The sequence below is a fragment of the Polyergus mexicanus genome, unplaced genomic scaffold (genome assembly GCF_030449975.1).
Source record: "Polyergus mexicanus isolate NDT 795.1 unplaced genomic scaffold, iyPolMexi1.0 SCAF_15, whole genome shotgun sequence".
In the NCBI taxonomy this organism is placed as follows: Eukaryota; Metazoa; Arthropoda; class Insecta; order Hymenoptera; family Formicidae; genus Polyergus; species Polyergus mexicanus.
In genome coordinates, this window is record NW_027223335.1 from 6,237,802 (window position 1) to 6,260,375 (window position 22,574).

The following is a 22,574-nucleotide window of genomic DNA, read 5'->3' on the forward strand; positions in this document are numbered from 1 at the left end:
TCTTTCTTTTCTTAAACAGGCTCAATGAATTTTCGCATTCGCGTCGTGCCTATGATCCTTCATTTTTTCGGATTTATTCTGTTCGGAGTATATATTATTTGATACCGATTGATTTTCGATATCCATCGGTTACATCGATCAAAGTTCATAGTATCAAGTTTTACTGTTCGGCAATAAAATATATAAATATAATTCTTATCTTGTGTATAAAATTTAAAGCATTGATATCTTTTAATTTATTAAAAATATTTATTTTGGAGGAATATAATATATATATATATATATTTTTTTTTTTTGCGAAACATTGACATGGATAAAGTTTGGATAAATTTTTCTACGGTCTTTCATGCTCGATGACATTTTGCGTTACCGGTGGACGGGTCTTTTGATCTTTTTTTTTTTCTGCGGCTGACGATGGCATGACGTTGATGTTACCGGAAACGACGATCGATTCGAGTCGCGCGCAACCCCGTGCTAGCGAGTTGGCAGTGCGCTATTGGCGGATCTTTCGTAGGAAAGGTTCGCCGAGTCGCTCGAAGGTGAAGGTCTTCCTTCTCTTCGATTCCGTTCTCTTTGTGCCGATCGTTTCTCTTGACCCATACAGATGCTGTTACGTGCAACACGATCGATGAAGATCACACGACGTAATATGCTGACGTTTATTGATGTAAATATAATATAGAAGCATATGAAAGTTAGCATTTATTAGAGTTTCTCTCTTTATAGACACTACATGTATTTTATTAATAATAATCATGTTCGTCAGCTTCTAATAAGCATTCTTTATAGTTTCAATCTGAGCTTCTTACGCTTTTTTAATCGAGTTACGCAAATTCAGACATGCTACATAGAAACTTGCGTGCGTAAGATTACATTTGCTTTAAGTATAAACACTCTCGCGCATGAATTCGTTAAGAAGTTGCTTAGTAAAAATGCATGTTACCGCAGTAGATTAATTTCAAGAAACCTGTTTTTTTTTTTTCGGAGAACAAATATATTTGATGGGACATGGATTATAGGAAAAAAAAAGAGGTAACTCATAGATGGATTCTTGGCCCGAATAGATAAACGCTCAACCCGAGACGTGCAAGCGAACGAATATCGAATATCAATAAAGAAGAGAGCGTGATTTTTAATTAATAATTTTATTTAAAAAAAAAAAAAAATGTTATAAAAAATTAAGAGAAATTAAACATAATTAACGCCTTTTTTCACGCTCGTTTCTCGATATCCGTTTGTGCTGATTTGCCTGTTCTGCGTTCTGGACCCGACTTGAATTTACCGATGGCTCAGATATGCGCGGGAGCTGGAATCAGGCGCGCGCAAAACCTCGCGCTTCTCGCGCGAGTAGGCGTGCTGGGGAGCGAAGATAACCGGACGCCGAGTCGCAACCGCAGCACGGATGCGAGCGAACGGCTCGCAACGGTAAAATGTAACCGTTGTGCCCCCGACTGCGAAAATTGTGATGAGAGGAGAGGGCACGAGAGTAAAAGAAGGGCAGGCGGGGGGGGGGAGGGGGGAGGGGAGGGGAGGGGAGGGGACGACGCGAAGTGGAGATCGACGATGTAACACATAGCGGTACAGCATCCCCACCGTCGATGAAATCATCCTCGGGGTTCACGGACAGTCGTAATTCGTGGCTATCGCGCGCGTACCGGGGAACCCGGTTTTTTAATTTTCCGTGGGATACCGTGACCGATAGCTCGGCAAGCGGTATTTTATGATAATATCGCGCCGCTATAGAGCGTTGTAAAAACTATTGCTGGAGCAATAACAATCTGTTTGTTTCTCTTTTACTAGGATGTAATGATTAGCGGCGTCCGCGAAGCTCCGTTCAACTATTTCATCATAAAATTGAAAATTTAAGTAATTTTCCGGATATATTTGTTTGAATTATTTTTAATTCCAAACTCATTTATTTTTAATATCCCACGCGTGATTTAAAATAAAAATGTAGTGTAAGAAATTTTTAAGTTTGTTATAAAAGCTTGAAGATATAATTTTTATTCTTTTCTAATTTGATGAAAAAATATAAGCGATATCTTGGGCTTATATATTAATATTTTTTAAAACAGTACCGTAATAGATAACTATTAGTCTATTTTTAAATATCAAAAAAATTATTTTAAAATTCTGTTAATTCTATTAATTTTATTTCAGTCTCCTGAATGATACCAGCATTTCTAAAAAGATGATCTTTTCACTCTATGTGTTTTAACGCTCCACATCGTTTCAATGTAATCGTAATGTAATTTCAATGTAATTCCGATACATCTAACGGTTGATCATGATTAAAGTTGGCAAAGCCGTGTATTTCGGGTATCGGAATTTCAGAGACCTGTCAACTTTGAAATTTACAATCGATCATTTGCGTCTATTGCTGGTTTATGATTATTTTGCCTCTCTTTCTAGTTTTGGATACTTCTTAAAGTGATAATAATTCTTCACAATGAAAACGTCAATTTTCCTGACGGCAATTTGCAAATTTCTAATATTAATTTGGCGAGACAGTTTATTTTAAACATCATCAAGTAAATCGAATTGCTTGTTGCGGATACCAACGATAGCCTCATTACTTCAATAAAAAAATTAAAAAAATTATTATGACAATAAAGTAATGAAAATTGAATAAGAAAGTAGAATTTAATTCAGCTGGTATTTATTCACATGTTTTTTTTTAGAAATTTATGCAACTCCTTAGGATATAATTTTTATAATTTCCAGAGACTGATATAATATATTCCATTATTAAATTTTGTCATTTTATCTTAAATTTCAATAAAGTTTGCTGTTATCTATGTCAGTTTTTATGTATGTCAGATGTTTACGTCACGATATTGACCGAAGTAGTATTTGTAAAAAATGAGTAATCGCATTTTTTTGGAAGAAACTGTATCACTGACCATACATTTTTGCATACGTCATCCTCTGCGAAGTTCACGGTCGGTCGTTTGTTGGCTGCTCTTTCGTCATCGCGGACCGTTCGTCTCTCCACGCGTATAATAAAACCTGCATTTTAAATTTCATGCCTTTTCTTTTTCGGTTTCGGTTACTTCTTCATTCTATGGAAGTTTTAACTGTCTCGCGATATATATGTAATAATCATCCTGTAAATGATACATTTAAATTTAAACGGAATGCTTTTTTGTTGCGTACAACTCAAAGTTCTTCTTATTGAATGTTTTTCGCATTAAAACAAGAAATTATTTAAGTTTTTGCTTACAAGAGATTGTAGTATTTATTATTATAAATCATTATATATTATTAATATAAATTATTATAAATATGTAAAAAACAATAAGATTACACCATTACTGCATAGAAGATTAAGATAGTTGCATAAGATCTTACAAATTTTGTTATCTTATGTTAACATCTCTAATTTTGTTAACATCTTATATGTTACTAGTTTAGGATTAATAAACTATTGATTAAGTTTATACCATTCCTTGTCATAAAAGAGCTCCGATTGAAAAATTATAATTCTAATAAACAGAGATATAGTGGATTTTATTTACCATGTTTTTGCTTCAGTAATTTATTTAATAAATTGCAGGCCAAATTAAAATGATATCGTTAGAGTTTGATGCAAAAAATGTCATTTTCTATAAAAATGTAACCGTAATTCTGTAATAATTTTAAACAGCGCAAAACTTTCATCTGGGTACTTGTGTATTACTTTTGATTCTTTCGACGATATTCGTTCAAAAATCAAATATGTTCAATTAACTTCGAAAAAATCGTTTAATGTTTCATTATTCCTCGTATTGATTGAGCGTAAAAGTATTATCTCAAATTTTTACCTTTTACATCGGTGTTCAGGTATCAAAAAGAATTAAGAGTATCGGTATATTTGTGTGATTCTAATTACGATTGCAACCCTAATCGAGATGCTTATACAAAACTGTGCGCCTTGTAATTTTCGACATGATTAAGCATCATCGCTGATATTCGATTCTTTGAATCCGAGAATTGTGTTTCGAACGGGACGCATGCTACAAGAGAGACGGAGATGAGAAGAAATCGGCAACGAAGAAAGAGGAGAGCTGCGACGCCCACGGCGATCCAACGGTACATCGCACCCGCTCGTAATGCCTGGTACGGCGGTTGTAAGTGTGTACAGCCGTATATATGTGTGCTCTTACTTCAGGAGGGAGGGAAGTAATAAATCTGTACATAAATATGTAAATCTTCTCGTCTTATATGGTACTATGTACATATCGCACTTCATTCTTTGTAAAGTTGAGACGCGTATGATCAGGATGTGTCTTTAACTGCTTCAAGGCGCTTCCTTTTTCATTTATATTAACATACCTTGAAGTATAAAATTATCACAAGTCCAAAATATACAAAGTATAAAATTTTGTACTATCTTATATTGTATATGTAGGTGTGTTAATAAAATATGTATATCTTTTTTTCTAAAAATAAATAATATATGTTTGAAACAATCTTGTGATAAATCTGTATTTTTCGTACAATTTGTATATGAATAAATTTTTCCCTGTGATTTTCAATTTTACCAGATTACCATTTTAAGAAGATTTAAAAGCAAAACAGGGATAAATATTAATATGTATATCTTTATCTGTATCCCAAATACAATAACGCAAAGCACTATTTTACTATATTAAACTGTGGATCTTATATACGTAAATAAGAATTATCAAATAAGGATTAATACAAAATATTATCTATATCAAAGAGTGATACTTTAATAAAGTTATTTTATATCTTAAATAAAAGTAATGGGACAGATTTTGGAGAGAGAGAGAGAGAGAGAGAGAGAGAGAGAGAATTTGTGTCTAAAAAATCTACTGTAACTACAATATGTATCAACAATTTTTAGTACATCGCTTTATATGTGTAAACTAATTAGGGTAAAAAAATAAATGTTGGAAATTCTTTATGTGTAAAAATCTTAGCGTTTGTAAATATTATTTATTTTAAATATAAGACACTTTAAAACTTATAGATTTTATCAACAAAGTGCTTTAATTTCTAAGAAAGAACCTTTCGTAACTGATGCGCCATCGACGTGCAAAGAACGAAAGATTCAGGTATACTCATTGTCAGTGAGAGGAAGGTAATAGCACGATTATCTTCCGTCGTGTTTCCAGATGCTATATTACCGACTTAAAGTGTGAATCGTTGATTTTATTATATTCAATTATAAATTATATTCAATTATCATCACAACATTCTCCGTGAAAAAAATTATTATTAATATTTTCTAAATTACTTTTCAAATGAATAAAATATATTAGAAATATCTTTTTTTTTATAATTCTAATTATAAAAAAAAAATTTACAAAATTGTATTATATAAAAATGATTATTGCACACACTTGCGTATAATATATACATTGTAATTATTAGACTATATTATATTACATTTAACATTGTATTGTGATTGTGTGCTTATACTTGTGCCAATTTGAAGGAAATCTTATTTTACCCTTTACTCAATTTACTTCACTTATTAAGATGTCACGTTACGAAAAAAGCTAATATGTGAAATTTAAGTTTTATTGCGTAACCATCGATATAATTCTGTTGTGTTATTTTTAATTTTTTAATACATTATTTTGTACGCATTTTCTTGTTTTGATTTTGTTTTTGTTTCAAATTTCGGTGGGTGTGCTTATCATTTTATATTTGGAACGACATCCGATTCGATTGTGCTTTTTGATAAGTTTGATCTCATTACGCGTAATATCAAATATTCTGCTCGATTATAATTGTTAACGATTGATTTCGGTTTGCTTACATTTATATATAAAGTCCTTGATCTTCGTTGATCTTCGTTAATTTGTCAAAGCCAAATAAAAGCAAATCAGGAAAAAGCATTGTTTAGAATATAGATCTCGTTCTGTTTGTCGCGTTTCGTGTCACATATAATGCATACGCCTAATTAAATTTTTTTATACCCGAAGTATTATATTGATATCTACGCATGATAAGACGTTCTTCTTGTGTTCCTTTTCTTTTTAGTTATAAAAATATCGCATATTTAATATAAAAATTAGAATAATTTATAAATAATTATTATACTTTTTGTAACGTTTTAAGAAAAATTATAGCTCTCTAACTTTTTGTTTTATATACATTAATAATAATATTTTATTTTAAGATAATTATTAATTGCCATAATATTATATGGTATAGATACTAAAAACTGTTTTAGTATTCCTATGTAAAGAACTGTTCTCTAACAATACAAAAAAATTATATGTACATGTATATATGGCAATTATGGTTGTACAACTACATCGGTTCTTTTCTTTGGTTTTATCTCGAGTTTTGGACGATAATGATCTGCTGATCATGCAATCTCTGTAGCGAAACCTTAAATACTTTATCGTACTACACATCGGTTTGAAAACTTGGGGGCTTCATTCACATCATGAAGTCATATCGATCGATACTTTGAATACGCAATCTAGAAGCATGCGCTTGTCGAAATAAAACGGTTGAAAACTTATCGCTTTGTCATTATTATATTAATTATGTATATCAAACGTTCGGATATTTTGTACAAAGCAAATAATGTACATATGCAAATAAATATACATATGTATTATGATATAATAATTTTGTAGCAAATATTAACTCTTTGAGTTATCTAAAAAAGTAATTTTTAGTTAGAAAGATAATTATTAAAAAAATTATTAAAATAATTTGAGATTTAAAATGCCATATATATTTTACAATCCTCCATTTGCCAATTACAATCCAAAGGTGACTTTTATTGGCGAATAGAGGTAATCTGTCTAAAAAATTAGAATGACAATATTTAATGCTCTTATTTTATTATACTTATTGTGGAATCAAAGATATATTGATTAAATACATCGTACAAAAATGAAACAGATATAATTTTTTTGCTATATGTATTAAATTAAATTTTTTTTTAAATTTGTCATGTATAATAATATAAAGTGTTTAGAAAATGATTTTGTAAATTTACATATATTAGTATATAGTATGTAATTATTATTCTATTACATAATATATTACATAGCACAATTAATTTATGATGTAAAACAGAATTTATATAATAACTTTTTTTTTATAAAATAGAACATTTCTATAAAACTTTTTATAAATTATTTTCTAGATCTCGTTTTTTGATCTCTTTATACTTTCGAATATGTAATATAATCTTACGTACTAGTAAGATTTTTAATATTCGTATATGTATACAGAAATATATTCTTTCTGAGATATTACCATACACATAAAGGCGTCCACCGATTTCTTGTGATACTTGGAACTTTTTTAAGATAAAAAAAAAAAAAAAAAAAAAAAAAAAAAAAAAAAAAAAAACTCATATTTATTGCAGTAAGTAGAATCTCTTTGCGCAATAAATTAACTTTAGAGGAATACTAAGTAATAGATGGCAGGATTTCTTCTTTTCTGGTGTTCTTGTTACGCTTGCGCTATAAGAGGAATCGTACGCGGAGTGCGCGGCTGTATAAAAGCAGCCACTTGTTGAACGACACGCATTCCGCCGATTCGCTTCCGTCGCGGATATATTCTGCTCGAAGACGAAGAAGGAAAGCATCCGACAGGTGATCACGACGGTATTTCCTGTATTGTGCTACTTCAAGTCACGTTTCTAACTCAATTCGTCGACGAATAATTAACGTGGGATTTTCGATCAGGTCAGTTGATCATAAATAAACTAAATTAACGCACGTCAAAGAATAGGCTGATTTTGTGTGCTCTCTAAATACGAATGCAAATTGTTGCAAAAACGCTTTTATAATGCAGTAGAATCTTTATTATTCAAATTATTAATATTATATATCAATTATTGAAGAAGATATATTCGCGAAAAAAAAATTACCTTTTAAGTAAAAAAAGTTTACGTTACAAATATATGAAATAAAAAACGAAGTAATAAAAAGCCGAGCGCAAACTCATGAACGCAAAAATAAAAATAAAGATAATTTTAGGAAAATAATTCCTGTCTATTTAATATATTTAATAAATTTATATATATTTGAACATTCTAAATAGAGGAAAAAAAAAAATTATAACAATAATTTAACATATATAAACTGTCACAAATATCATTGCATCTGGGAAACAGAAATTTATCTGAAAGTAAAAGTTATTTTCTCGTTATACCTGCCTTTTCTTAAGAAGCAGTAGAAAAAAGAAAAATAAGAAATATATAAATAATATAAGTATTTTTAATTAAAATGAGAAAGATAATTTTGTAATGTATATATATAAAATCGTGAATAACAAGAATTACCTACGGCAAACTTTGTCGCATTTTTGTTAATATAAATATAGATTAAGTAATATACTTTTGGCAAAATAAAAGTATACTTAAAGAATTAGTAGTCCAAAAATGATACATATTTTGAATGTATATTTAAAACTTATTAAATAGACAGAGTGCAATATTTCTTTAATACACTTCTCTTTCTCTGTCTGTCTGTTTCTCTCTCTCTTCTCGTATCTTGATTAATTCGACTAACACTATCTAATAAGTAGTAACCAATATCGTAGTTGTGTATAATCTTTACTTAAAAAATTATAGTAAGTGTTTGATGAAATGTATAAAATGTAAAGTATATTTGTAGCATTTGTTAAATTTATTTACGTGATCGTGGAAAGAATATCAATCCATGTGATCTACATAAAGATGATATGACTGAATTCTCGATATATGTAAATGCAATATTGGATAATTAATTGCGAGAATTTGAGAAATCATTTCGATAACCGATGTATTAATCGCCAAGAAGAAAAATATACTTTGTATGTGTGATAATTAAATATCTAATAATTTATGTTTGGCAAAATACCGTTATTATTTAAAACAATATTACATATATTTTTTAGCACTTAATTTGTTTTGTCACGAGTAAAATAAGTTTCATTATCTAAAAGTTTCAAATATTAGACTCTAAAAAAAGTTTTTAACAATCAATAAAACGCATGCAATTAACAATTAATTTAATTATTTTTATACTTAGCTTATTTTAGATGGTGTCTTGGTTATACAACAATATATTTATTATCATGCCATAAGTTTTCTCTGTTAACATATATTTAAAGTTTACTTTCCACAATTCATTAAAAATGTATTTTTTTGTTAAATGTTAAAGGTCGCATGTAAATAAGATAACTGGTTCGCTTATGCGTGTATTTCCGAAATTTGATAATTTGACATTAAATTATTCGATAATCGTCAAAGCGATTTGATAGTATCGTTGGCCTAACTGGCACTTATTGGCATTTTCCGCGTTGGATCGCGAATCATTGGAGAAGAATCCGCGTTGCGGATAAATCCCTCGGCAAACCGCGCAACGATGGTGAAAGCTACGGGAAATTACAAAAGTCGGAAGCGGAAACAGAGAAAGGACGAGCTTTTAATATCACCGGGCGTCATTCTGGCTTTAGATCCTCGCTGTTGCTTGCGACTATTTCGATTCTCTATTGCGCGCTCGTCTCGCAATTCTTTCCACATCTATGAGGTGGATTGTCTTGTCAAAGACGCGATCTCGATCTGTCTGTAGTCAGAAAAGCATTTTTTCCACTTATCACAAAATTCGTTAATAAACGAAGAGTCTGGAATGATCTGAATCACGACGAGTTATTTTTGAACAAGAGAAAAACGCGAAACGTGAAAAATTCAATAATATAAATTGCAAGTTGTGTTTATAATATTCTTATTTATTTTTTTTTTCCTGAGAATATACTTTAAGCATTATTATCAATTTATCATAATGATTAAAAAATGAAAAATAAGAAATGAAAAATGAAAATAATTCTTATATTATGAAATCATAAAAAGATCTATTTATAATAATCGAAATTTACGGAGTTATTTTGAATCGCTAAATCAAATAGACCGATTCTATCTTTTCTATGCAAATCTTCTTTTGTAATATTGTTTTAGTGAAAGGGAAAATTGTATAGTACTAGATTTGTTGTCCAGTATTGGATATTTTTCATTGTAGTTATTAAATGGCAGATGATCTTATAATGATCATTAGATAAAGTTTTATTTGTGAGTATCATCCTTGCAGCTTCTAAGAGATTTAATCTCAGTTAATTAAAAATATAATTAGTGTATATATAATTGTTTTTATTGTTGTATTACTGTTGTTTTTAAATATAAAATAAGAATTATTAAATTATTATTTGCCATGATTTTTACTGCAAAATAATCATTAAAAATAAGTTTCAAATTGCATTGTGCCAATATTATTTAAATTATGTCGCAGATGGTAAACAAAGATATGTTAGATGTAAGTAAAATGCATCCGTATAATGATATTAATGATTTCAGTTATATATATATAATATTATCTTTTTGTGGACGATTTTTGAAATTACAAATAAAAAAATAAATTATAAATTTTGACAAATACGGAAGAAAAGTTGAAGAATTTTTGATCTTAACTTTTAAAGATTTATCATATGTTTCTCGTGTGCATTCTTAAAAAAATTTTTTAAATTCTTTAATATTTTATTAATTATTTATTCTGAAAGAAGGAGAGAGCGAATTTAAAAAATTATTTGTTCATAAATAATCTGTTCAGAAATATTATATGCAGTGAGAAAAGCTTTACTAATAATGTAATAACAAAATGTAAAAAATGTAATAACATACGAGAGTTGTGTGTGTGTGTGACGTAATATTTATGATGTAAATTTTCTATTAAATCTTGCTCTATTTATTAAAAATAAGACTTTGAATACAATGATTTTTTAGTAAAATAAGTGTACAAAAAATAAATTTGATTTTCGGCATTAAAATGAGTTAATAACTCATTCGATTATGAATAAACTGTAAAAAGATTTGTGCATATCAATATATAATCGACGATAAAATTTCTCAAGTTTATTTATGTTAGCGCGAATAAAAACTGCCGAATAGTGAATACTGGTGGTTTTTTAGTTTTTAAAACAAGAAATAATTATTTACAAACTCATAATACGATCTCATTTATCTTTATATCTATTTTATACATTTAGATAATCATAAATCTAGAAAAACCAACACAAGAGTTAATAACACGATGAATGAATAAAAAGAGGGGGTTTCTACTTTGTTAGCATTGAAAAATAGGCAATTTTTCGAAATTTGGAATTTTCAGAGTCTCCAAAAATTATCTGAAACAAAAAAATCTCGACCAGTTTTATAATTTGTAGATATTTGCGCATGAAATAGATTAGAATAAAAAAAATATAAGAAATTTTGAATGAGTTATGGTTACTTAAAGGAAGAAAAATTTTTTCCAAAAAGAATGACTGCCTTTTTTTGAGTAACCATAATTCACTCAAAATTTTATATATTTTTTTTATTTTAGTCTATTTTATGCGCAAACATCTACAGATTATAAAACTGATCGATTCTTTTGTTTCAGATAATTTTTGGAGACTCTGGAAATTCCACCGTCACTCATTTCACCGGGTTGCTTGATCCGCCCTCTCGACCTCCCCCCCACAGCTTCAAATATCATAGCGATTTTTTTTTTTATTCAATAAAGATATATTTTTGTGGATACCAAAGTTTATCATTCTATCTTTATTAGCTCCTTCCCTAAAAATTTCGAAAAACTTTTTTCCCCGTTTTTCAATGTTGACAAAGTAAAAAGAAACCCCCCCTTAAGATTTTTAATATTATTAAAAAATCTTCCTTTTAACGACAATTTTAATTTCCGAAACAATAAGTATCGCAAAAATAAGCAAGTAGACGTATTTGTCTCAAGCGAATAATTGAAATTGTCAAAGATGTATAGGATGTGCATTAAACTTTAACTAAAATCTATGATCGTACTTGAGGATTATATGCGTCACTGTTGTATTGACGAAGATCTGATGACGACCAATCTAGGTTCTAGGCCGTGACGAAATCTTAAGAAGCTCGACACACATATGATGCTACCGCGATCGATGATGAATCCGTAGAAATTAACTCGCATCGCGAATTTTCGTACTATGTCAACGTCGTTCGTTCTCTTGTAATCGCGCGTCGGTCGGCGATGCCCGTGTAAAAGCCTCGCGAGTAAATTCCACGAATCTTCATCGAGTAATTAAAAAATTGTTTCCATTGATTTTAAGTTGCAAGCTTTGATTAATTTTCTTATCAGCTTTGAGCTGAAGAGCGCCCGGTGGATCAGATCAGTGTTAATTTTTGTGATCTGATCTGATAAGAAATCATCATATGTAACCGATAAGGTACGGTTAGTAAATCAATGATAAATTGTAAATGACGTAAAATAATATATAATTTTAGTATAAAAATTATTATCTTTTTATGTTATATATATTTTATTATAAAAATTTTTTGTAGTTATGTATGTCATTACCTTTGTACTATACGTAGCAATATTTTTCTATGAAAATATTACTTCTGACATTTAGCGCTTACAATTTTTTTCTGAGGGGAGGGGAAGTTCTTTGTTTGCGCATTTTCTCGATCCCATTGTCAATCAATTGCAACATGAAAGATCTTTGCAATATAAAAGATCTTTCTTATCTATATAAATTAATAAATTGTTTAATACAATATTTATATCGAAATATATGAATTTCTAGGATTTTTTAACAATTCTAAATGTTTTATATCATCTGTTGCAGATAGAATGAATTTGGAGGAGTACCGCAGACATGGTGAGTAAATATACATACATGAACATGACATTAAAACTAATAAAAATTTGTGAGATTATCATTATTCGAATTTATTTATCAGCTAATATTTATTTATATAAAATGATATTTAATTATATAAATTCATTTAAATATTAAAGGAAAAACAAATTAAAGTGATATATCTGATAATAGTTTAAAATTAAAAGATTTTATTGTTAATATAAATCAGTATAGATCAGAATCAGAGTCACGTGTTAGAATCTGCCGTGTATGAATAAATCCAGCTATTTCAGAGCAATGATTACGCGACATTGAAACAGCATCAAATAAATAGAGATCACTGGTAGAATTGGTAGAGGCTTTATAGGTGCGATATTGTTTCCAATACAACATAGTGACGTTACAATCTAAATCTTCCTCTTCGGAACTACGAGACTTGGCGTGGACTCGCTTTTCTCCCGCGATTTCAATCTCGGTCGATCGTTCTGTTCATCGGTCCCGCTAAATTAGAGCTGACGATATAAAATACAATATATCACTTTATACTACGATACAAGATTATCCGTTTATCGATAATTGTTAGTAATAACAATGGATACAATTATTGTTATTTTTTTACAATGCTTATAAAAATATTTGAATAGAGTAAATTAATAAATAAATGAATATAAATTAAAGTAAATAAATAGATAGAGAAAATAATTAAAAAACTATTCTGAAACTGGTTCTTATTTATCAGAATGCATTTCAGCAATACAGCTCTTGTTTAAGATGCTATAAGATGGTATATTAGAAAGAACAATTACGTACAATTACGTTTTTCAAATACGTTTTTCAAACAAGGATTGTGCGAGATAGTGTTACCTTTGAAAAATCTGGACTTTTCTTTGGCACAGAATAGCTTCTTGATACCTCAACGTATCTTTTGTTTCTATTCGATTGCATTCAGCTACGAGATAATGACAAATACGTTAAATTTTAAGCGAAGAGGATTCGCAAACTCAATTTCTGCAGTTTACTTACAATGCTTACCACTACAATTTTAAATTCCGATACATGTTCGTATTCTTTGATTTAGAAAATTTTTAATAAATGGCAATTGATGGCAATTATGAAAGAATATAAGTCTCGCTGCAGTATTTCTATAGCAGCAAAAATCGTAAATATTTAAAAATTTTATAGGAAAGGAAATGGTAGATTACATCGCCGATTATCTGGAAAATATTCGTTATCGACGCGTTTATCCAGCAGTTTCGCCGGGATATTTGAGAAATGTTCTGCCGGCGTCGGCTCCAGTAGACGGCGAGTCTTGGGAAGACATATTCGCCGATGTTGAAAAATGCATCATGCCCGGCATAACGCATTGGCAGAGTCCCCACATGCATGCCTACTTTCCGGCTCTGAATTCACCTGCCAGTTTGTTGGGCGACATGCTGGCCGACGCAATAAACTGTTTGGGTTTCACGTGGGTAAGCACAATATTGTGTATACCTGTTTTTTTTTTTTTTTTCATATATAATATGTAAAATAATCGATATATTAAGGGGGCATACTCGTTTGAAATCTCGAAAAATGAATACATTTTCTAGATATTTTTTCCAGCGCAACGACTTGATAAAATTTTTTTATTTTTTTGCGATATTAATACAATATTATTAACTACTTAAATAAAAATTCTCAGTTTAAAAAAAATTTTTTTAAAAGTTATGGGAATATTTGTGGAGCTGCTTTAAATTTTAGATGGTTGCACGGTGCGCATGAAAACATTCGTAGATCCTATCTGAAATCAAAATTTCAAGTTTTTCCTTGTTAAACATTGTGATAGCTATCTGCTATCCGAGTGTTTCTTTAAAATTTCAAAAAATAAAAAAATAGTGGCGTGCTGAAAAAAAATTTCGGTTCTTTGAAAAAAAGTCCATCTTTTTTTTTTTATAACAAAAAAATAGGGAATTGGATTTAAAAAAAGGCTTCGTTTCGCAGATGCAGAATCTTATTAGAAACTCGTATATAAAATTTGAAGTTATTACGAACGTAGCTCGAATTTTTATGCACACCATGTGCATAAAAAAATTAATCTGCAAAAATATTTGCATAACTTAAAAAAAAATTTTTTTAGGCTGAAAATTTTTATTCGAGTATTTAATAATATTGTACTAATATTTAAAAAAAAATTAAAAATTTTTATCAAGTCATTACACTGCAAAAAAATCTAAAAATATGTACTCATTTCTCGATGTTTCAAACAGGCCCCTTAATATAATTATTTTCGTTATTCCGCAATAATCGTATATCGAATCCTTTTCAATTAATTAAGAGACCGATTAATATTTTCTTAAAATATCTTCTTTTACTTCTAGTTGGGATCTAAAATAATTTAAGATTTTTTACGATTTGCAAAATATGGGATACTTAACAAAACATTATGAGACTTAAAACACATGGTTTATGTCTTTTATATTAATTGTTTAAAGCTTATCTCACATATAATATATTAACGTGTTTTAATTATTTAATTAATAACACAGGGAACAATTCATTCATTTCTACAAGTCTTGAAGAAATTAATCGTCTTGATGCGATATGATTAAAATTTGATAAGATTGTTTATGTAGGCTTCCAGTCCGGCGTGTACCGAGTTAGAAACAATCGTCATGAATTGGTTAGGCAAAATGATTGGATTGCCTGAAGATTTTCTGCATCGACCCGGCGGTTCTGGTGGCGGCGTCATTCAAACGACGGCGTCAGAAGCGACGCTAGTGTGTTTACTTGCAGCCAGAACCAGAGCTATCAGGGACGTGCAGGAGAACGAGCCGGATCTTTTGGCGACGGAGATCAATTCGCGACTAGTTGCATACTGCTCAGATCAGGTCTGTAGTCGTAGTATCTGATTGAGTGTAAGAAATTTAGAAACGTATCTAAAAGACAAAGTGTAAGAGAGCGTGAAATTCTTCTGACATTTTATTTGAACGTATGCGACGATTGGGAGCAATACGTAAAAATAACGAGAAAAGAAATAATAAATGTTTTAATAGTAGGGAGAATAATAAATATTGCATATTGCGATGAATAGAAATCTTAAAGCGTTCCTTTGAGAGCTTTTTACAATGCACTTAGATATATTACATGGGTAAATGAAGATGTATACTATATTCGCGTATTGGAATAAGTTTCAAAATATTTTGTCATTATCCTTGATGGATATATATAAAATAAATAAAGCGTTTGTTTTTCTCGATGTGTTTTCGCATTAAAAATTATTTTTAAACTATTAACATTTTTAAACACGTTAAATTAAAAATATTATATTTGAGCTAGCTCTTATAAAGATTAGGAAAATAACTTTAAAATTTGATTTATGAGAAGAGTTAAAATTTTGCGTAAGAGTTAAAAGCTTGCGTAAAGTAACAAATTGAATATTTTTTTTTTAAACAAATGATTTAATAATTAGAAGACGTATATTATAAATTATTTTCTATGTTTATTGTTATTTGTTCGATAGGCACATTCGAGCGTGGAAAAAGCTGGACTTATAGGACTGGTTCAAATGCGATATATCGAATCCGATAGTGAGTTCAGCATGAGAGGGGATGCTTTACTTGAAGCGTTAACGCGTGATCGAGCTGAGGGATTGCTTCCTTTTTTCGTAAGTTTTTATAAATGGTCTAGTTTTGCTAAATATAAGATTTTGATATATTTAACGCATGTTTGCATCCAGACAATTTGATGAATACGTTTGGTACAACCCGCTTATTAATTATCTCATAGAATGTATAATTTTATTTTACTTGTAATTCTCGAATTATTGAGATTTTCATATATATAATAATAATTAATTTATTTATTTTTACTCTTATATTAAATAATTATACTATATCTATCCTTTATTCTCTCTTTCCTTTTCTATATTTTCTCTATATTTAAAGCATAAGACATCTTCTATTAGACCATTTATTGTTTTATAATTTTATTTTATTATCTGTATAATAAATATAATTCTTTATCATATATTTTTTTTGCAAGAGTTTCATTATTTATTTTACTATGTAACTTTCTTATTAAAAATTTATTATAGCAACCTAGAGCAGATCGTAACGTAGCACAGATTCTAATAATAACACAGGAACAACTAAATCCGCGATTACTAATGTTGCGTCTCAAGCGCAAGCCTTTGTAAACTAGTAGTACAAGTATACGTTTAGATCGGCCGGTTCGCCAATTATAGATATATCTCCTGCAGCGGACGAGCGCGGGTTCCGTGAGTCAAGCCGGTTTGACGTCGCGCTAGTTGGTCCCATAGGAATCTCCTAGTCCGATTTCAGTCTTGCGAGTTTGCCCGCAATAAAAATATTTATAATCGAGATTTTTCGCAATGGAATAATATTTTTCCGGAGTTTATTTTGCGAATTATTAATTTTTCATAATGACAAGAGATGCGCGATTAACAGTCAATTCCTTTAATATCGGTTAGATATATCTACCTAGATTCTGCCATGGGAAATAGAAACAATAATAATACGATTAATATTAATAAATGTTAAAATTAACAAAAGAAGTAAACATTGAAACAAATTGTAGATTAATGTGTTAAATTTGTTATACACATATATATATATATATATATATATATATATATATATATATACTTAAAGTATACATATATGTCATATATATTCATATGTTATAACATATATATTAATATTAGGTATCATGTATACTACGTTTAATTAAAATTGAGTCTTTTATGGAATAACGATCTTAGTTCGTGTTTTAGTTGTGAACGTATTTAATACCTAATACTTATACAAACAATTTTTTTATTTTTTTATTTTTTATTAATATTATATATATATATATATATATATATATATATATATATATATATATTTAGGGATTGTATCATTTTGAAAAATACATTTTTAAAGTTGTTCTGAGAAACTTTAGAAATTTTAGAATAAATTGGATACGAAAAAAGAGAAATAACTCATTATTATACTTAATTATTTAAAAAAAAAATATCTTTCTCTGCACATAATGAAACGACTTTGCATAGGTATGCGCAACTTTAGGCACAACTGGTGCGTGCTCTTTCGATAATCTGAAAGAAATCGGACCAATATGTGAGTATGAAATTTACTTAAAGTGTCAATTGTATTTATTAGTCTGTTTTTTTTTGTACAAATATGTATTTTTAAAGAATGTGTTACGATAACTTTTAAATATTTTATGCTATTATTATAGGTCAACAAAACGGCTTATGGTTACATGTCGATACTGCCTATGCGGGTAGCGCTTTTGTGTGTCCTGAATTTCGCGGTTGGCTTCAAGGTGTAGAACTTACCGATTCCATTGCCTTCAATCCAAGCAAGTGGCTCATGGTCCATTTCGATTGCACAGCCATGTGGTATGAGCCATGTCACAATGTATTTATCTTCTTTGTGAATATAAAAAAAAAAAAAAAATGTGTAACAAAAACAAAATAATTTTCCTCATCGATCTCTAGCAGTAACAGTCTGAATATTCGCATAATAAATTTGATTGAAATAATTATACTTTTATCTTTGATTTATAAAGAAAATGATTACGATATGTCAAAACTTGCACTTGTACCTTTTACAACGTATACTATTAATTGATACGTGATAAAATTGAAGAAAGTAAGCCACGCGCTTTGAGAGATTATCTACCATTTTCGATTCTCGTTTTATTAGTTGAATTGCGGAGGTACGGTCATCTTTTTCTGTTCCTTCCGCAATTTCCTATCGAGGCTATTCCAACGATCGAACGCAGTTCACAATCTTTCAGAATATTATTTGAATTGCGTTTAAAGCCGATAGCTTCAAATCACGAATTAATAATATTTTTTATCATTTCGTATTGCGACATATTTATATGATTGTAGTACTTTTTTATGTACGTATAGTTACTCAGTTAAACAACAGAAGTTATGCAAAGAGCTTACTTTATTACAGTAGATTGTAAAAAATGCAAATGCAAGTATCGATAATGATCAAATTTGCAAAATGTAAAACGCGATTGCAAATAACTATAAGATGATTACATCTGACAAATGCGTTCAAAAATATTTCCAATTTAGAATCTATATCAATGGTGAATATTACGATAGTCAAAAATAATGGTAAATCTTTTTAAAAAAATTATTATTATTATTACGTTTTCTTTTTATAAATAACGTGAGCGCTAATTTCGCATGTGATCGAATAAAATATAATCTAGAAAACGTAAGCGAAGCGGACTGCGAGTTAAAAGAAACACATTTTATATCGACCATTATGTAATGAATATATATAAATTGTCAAAGAGAAAATTAAATATTAATTTCTCTTTAACGTATATTTTTATTTTCAGGGTAAAGAACAGTCAGGCGCTGCACAGAACTTTTAATGTAGATCCGCTGTATTTGAAACATGAAAATACAGGTAGTTTTATAATTTAATAAATTCTATCAATAAAGAGAAAATAGTTATATAAATTATTAGATATCACTATATATTTTAAATTTTTTATATTACTTATAATTGATTCTTACAAATATACGTAATAAGTTTTTGTACTGTACGTAAATATTTTCAAAACATGTTGATATTATTTAATATCTTTATCTTTTTATGAATATTAAATCAATTACATTTTTATTAATAATAAAAAATAAATTATAAGACAAAATTGTAATTTTTATAATAGGTCTTGCTATCGATTATATGGTAAGCGAAATATCATATAAATATATTTTATAATAATGTATCATGTTATAAATATGTTTTATAATAATATATTGTAAAAGAAAAAAAAGAAAAGGTTACATTTGGAAAATAAGAGGAAATTAATAAGAATTTTACTCATACACTGTACATATAACAAATTATTTTTCGATATTATATACTTTATTTTTAATAGAAAAAATATACATATGTGTAAGTTTTTAATCGATACTTACTTTTTATTTGAATGTTAATTTTAGCATTGGCAGATTCCTCTATCTAAGAGATTTAGAGCTCTGAAACTGTGGTTCGTTATCAGAAATTACGGAATTACGGGTCTGCAAAAACATATACGTGAGGTAAATAATATAAAATAAATGTATATATTTTTTTATTAAGAAATTAAATATAATTAAAAATGTATAAAAAGTCAAATTAATTAGCGTTTCTCTTAAACCTTTTACGTAAAAATTAAATATATATAACATAAATTTGAAAATTGAATTTAAAGGGTGTGAGATTAGCACAAAAGTTTGAAGCTCTAGTCTTCGCCGATGCCCGTTTCGAAATTCCTGCTCCAAGACATCTTGGCTTGGTGGTCCTCCGTCTTCGCGGTGAAAACACTTTGACTGAACGTTTACTAAAGAAGCTTAATTCGCGAGGTCGATTACATTGCGTACCAGCCGCCTTGCATGGGAAATACGTTATCAGGTTTACAGTTACTTCGACAAAGTACGTCCCTGTACCTTTTAATATAAATTTATTAAATTAAATTATTCAAAATTTAAATATTTTTCGAATAGATGCTAATTTTAATTATATTTCATATATATATATGTATAGATATATATCCCTTAATGCTTGCACACGTTTTTATCGTAATATACTTATAAGTAAAAATTTATTCTTTTAGCACGACAAATCAAGACATTGTAAGAGATTGGGCAGAAATACGAAATACCGCAAATGAGATTTTAGGTGATACTTCTGAATCACCTGTACGAGCCAGAGTTCCTCTCGCAGGTAATAACGAGTATCGGAATACCTTCAGATAAATTGATAGGCAAAAATCTATAATAACGATAATTTTAAATTGCCTTTTCGAAAAAAGAAATTTTTAGTAAAATAAAGTAGAGATATAAATAGAGACATAAATCATGAATCGATACATAAAATAAATGTGTATGTGAAAAATATTTTGGATCATATTTAGTCTGTTTAATATATAATAAAATATGATAAATTAAAATTAATTTCTATATAAAAATGAGTTGCAAACATTTTTTTTTTTTTTATAATAAACATAAAATTGATTTCAATGATTTGAAGATACGAGACTGAAGAATGAAAATTTCGGATCGAGCTTATTATTGGCTAATTCGCCGATGTCACCGAAAATCGTGAATGGTAGTTTTGCTGCTATATACGACACGGCCGATGTATTTGAAGAATGCATGAAAACTTTTGGGAAGATTAACCTCGAGGCGAGGGATAGTCCAGGTAAATATATATTGTGCGATTCGAAATGAACTGTTATATATATATATATATATATATATATATATATATATATATATATATTAATATATACTATATTCATTAGAGAAACGTTTTTAATACGTGTGTAAAAAATTTATTTACCAATACAAATTTCGAATGTACTCTAATTAAACAAGATTACAAAAATAAGAAAATACATATATCTATGTATATTCCTTAATATCTAATGCATATTCCTTTCGTAATAAAACAAAATCAATATTCTATATTTATAAATCGATATATCATCTCATGTGTGTCATTTTAGCCATGCGTCGTCGTATTCGCGGAATACTAATGTCAGGCAAACAGTTCTCATTGGATTCTCGCATGGATCTCGTCCAGGTATACTTAAATCGCTAATTTTTATTTTTAATATTTTAAGAGTACTTTGTATATATGAAATTATACTGAGTAACTACATGGTGTTGTGAACATGTGTTTTCTAGGGATTCGTTTACAGCCGTCCACTTTTGGCTTCTCCTTCCGAATTACCATTAATGAAAGAAGATGAATACACTGGAGTATGCGAATCAATATCCGACGTCGATAAAATGAGCGAATCTGATAATGGTATATCGATTACTGTAAATAGTAAAAATATGATGATACGTTGCAGAATCTACAATAATATGGTTATTACAGATAAATCACTTGTTCGTAACAACTGGGCGGAATCTGACAGTTCCAAAGGATGCGACAGGAATTTGTCGAAGGCCAGTTCAAATTACGCAGTGGTAAACGGAGCACTGGTCAGTATCGATGCCGAAAACAATGACAATAATACGGTAACTATTGCTTCGGCCAACGTAGGCTTTCCCAGAAGTGAGACCATAGCTGCTATTGGTAGTCGAGCTTATACAGGTGATCTAGAGCCCATTCGAGTTTTGAGAGAAAAATTGATAAAAGAGAAAGGAAATGAAGAAGATGACGGCAATAAAGAAGTCTGTAAAAAATGTGGTCACTACTCTACACGTCAGTAATTAGTCCAGCATTACGTATTCTTCATACGTTAAAAAGTATACTCATTTGCACTCGAAGCCACTTTTGCGTTTGCAATTTAATAATTTAAAATTATTTTCGCGATATACATATGATTAACCTGATATCAAGCGGAATTAGTAACGAATAAGTTACATTGACTCGCTAAGTAAAAATCTTAGAAGTAATAAAATAACTCGTGATTAATTAGAATATTAACTTCAGAATTATTGAAAGATCTAAAAAATATCTATCTTGAAAATATTTACACAGTAAATTTACATGTTTTACAATCTTTTGAAGGATGGAATATTTCTAAATGAGTAAGAAAAATTAAAGATTTAAAACAAATAGATACATACACATTAATAGATTTTGTTAAAATTATAAATTAATTAAATAATTATAATATATAGTTGAAAATTTTATTGTTTATTAAAATAACTAAATCTATAAAACGCTGTAGCATTGTCTTTACACGAATGCATTAAAAGAATAACATATAAAAAAATAAGTTTAGTTTTAATATTACTATGGTTTTTGTTACTTGTTAAAAAAACTGTAGCGATCAAGATGGCGTAGAGTGCAATATTTGTAAACAACGTATGAAACCAAATAAATGCATAATATAACAAAATACTTAATGGTATATTGATTGTTACCCGCACTCTTTAACTCTTCTTCTGTAAGATCTTAAAAATATATTAT

At 29.0% G+C, this 22,574-nt stretch overlaps 1 protein-coding gene across 1 annotated transcript; it reads left to right on the forward strand.

The window, feature by feature from the left end:
• Window positions 1-7,527: 7,527 nt before the first annotated feature.
• Window positions 7,528-22,212, forward strand: Hdc (histidine decarboxylase). Its single transcript, XM_070307730.1, has 16 exons — window positions 7,528-7,667; window positions 12,613-12,645; window positions 13,810-14,096; window positions 15,240-15,494; window positions 16,127-16,270; window positions 17,678-17,744; window positions 17,866-18,028; window positions 18,994-19,064; window positions 19,330-19,349; window positions 19,607-19,705; window positions 19,858-20,078; window positions 20,260-20,369; window positions 20,676-20,846; window positions 21,154-21,230; window positions 21,335-21,458; window positions 21,531-22,212. Exons 2-16 carry the CDS (start codon window positions 12,618-12,620, stop codon window positions 21,866-21,868), a joined length of 2,175 nt encoding a protein of 724 aa, XP_070163831.1. The 5' UTR covers window positions 7,528-7,667; window positions 12,613-12,617; the 3' UTR covers window positions 21,869-22,212.
• The last annotated feature ends 362 nt before the right edge of the window (window positions 22,213-22,574 follow it).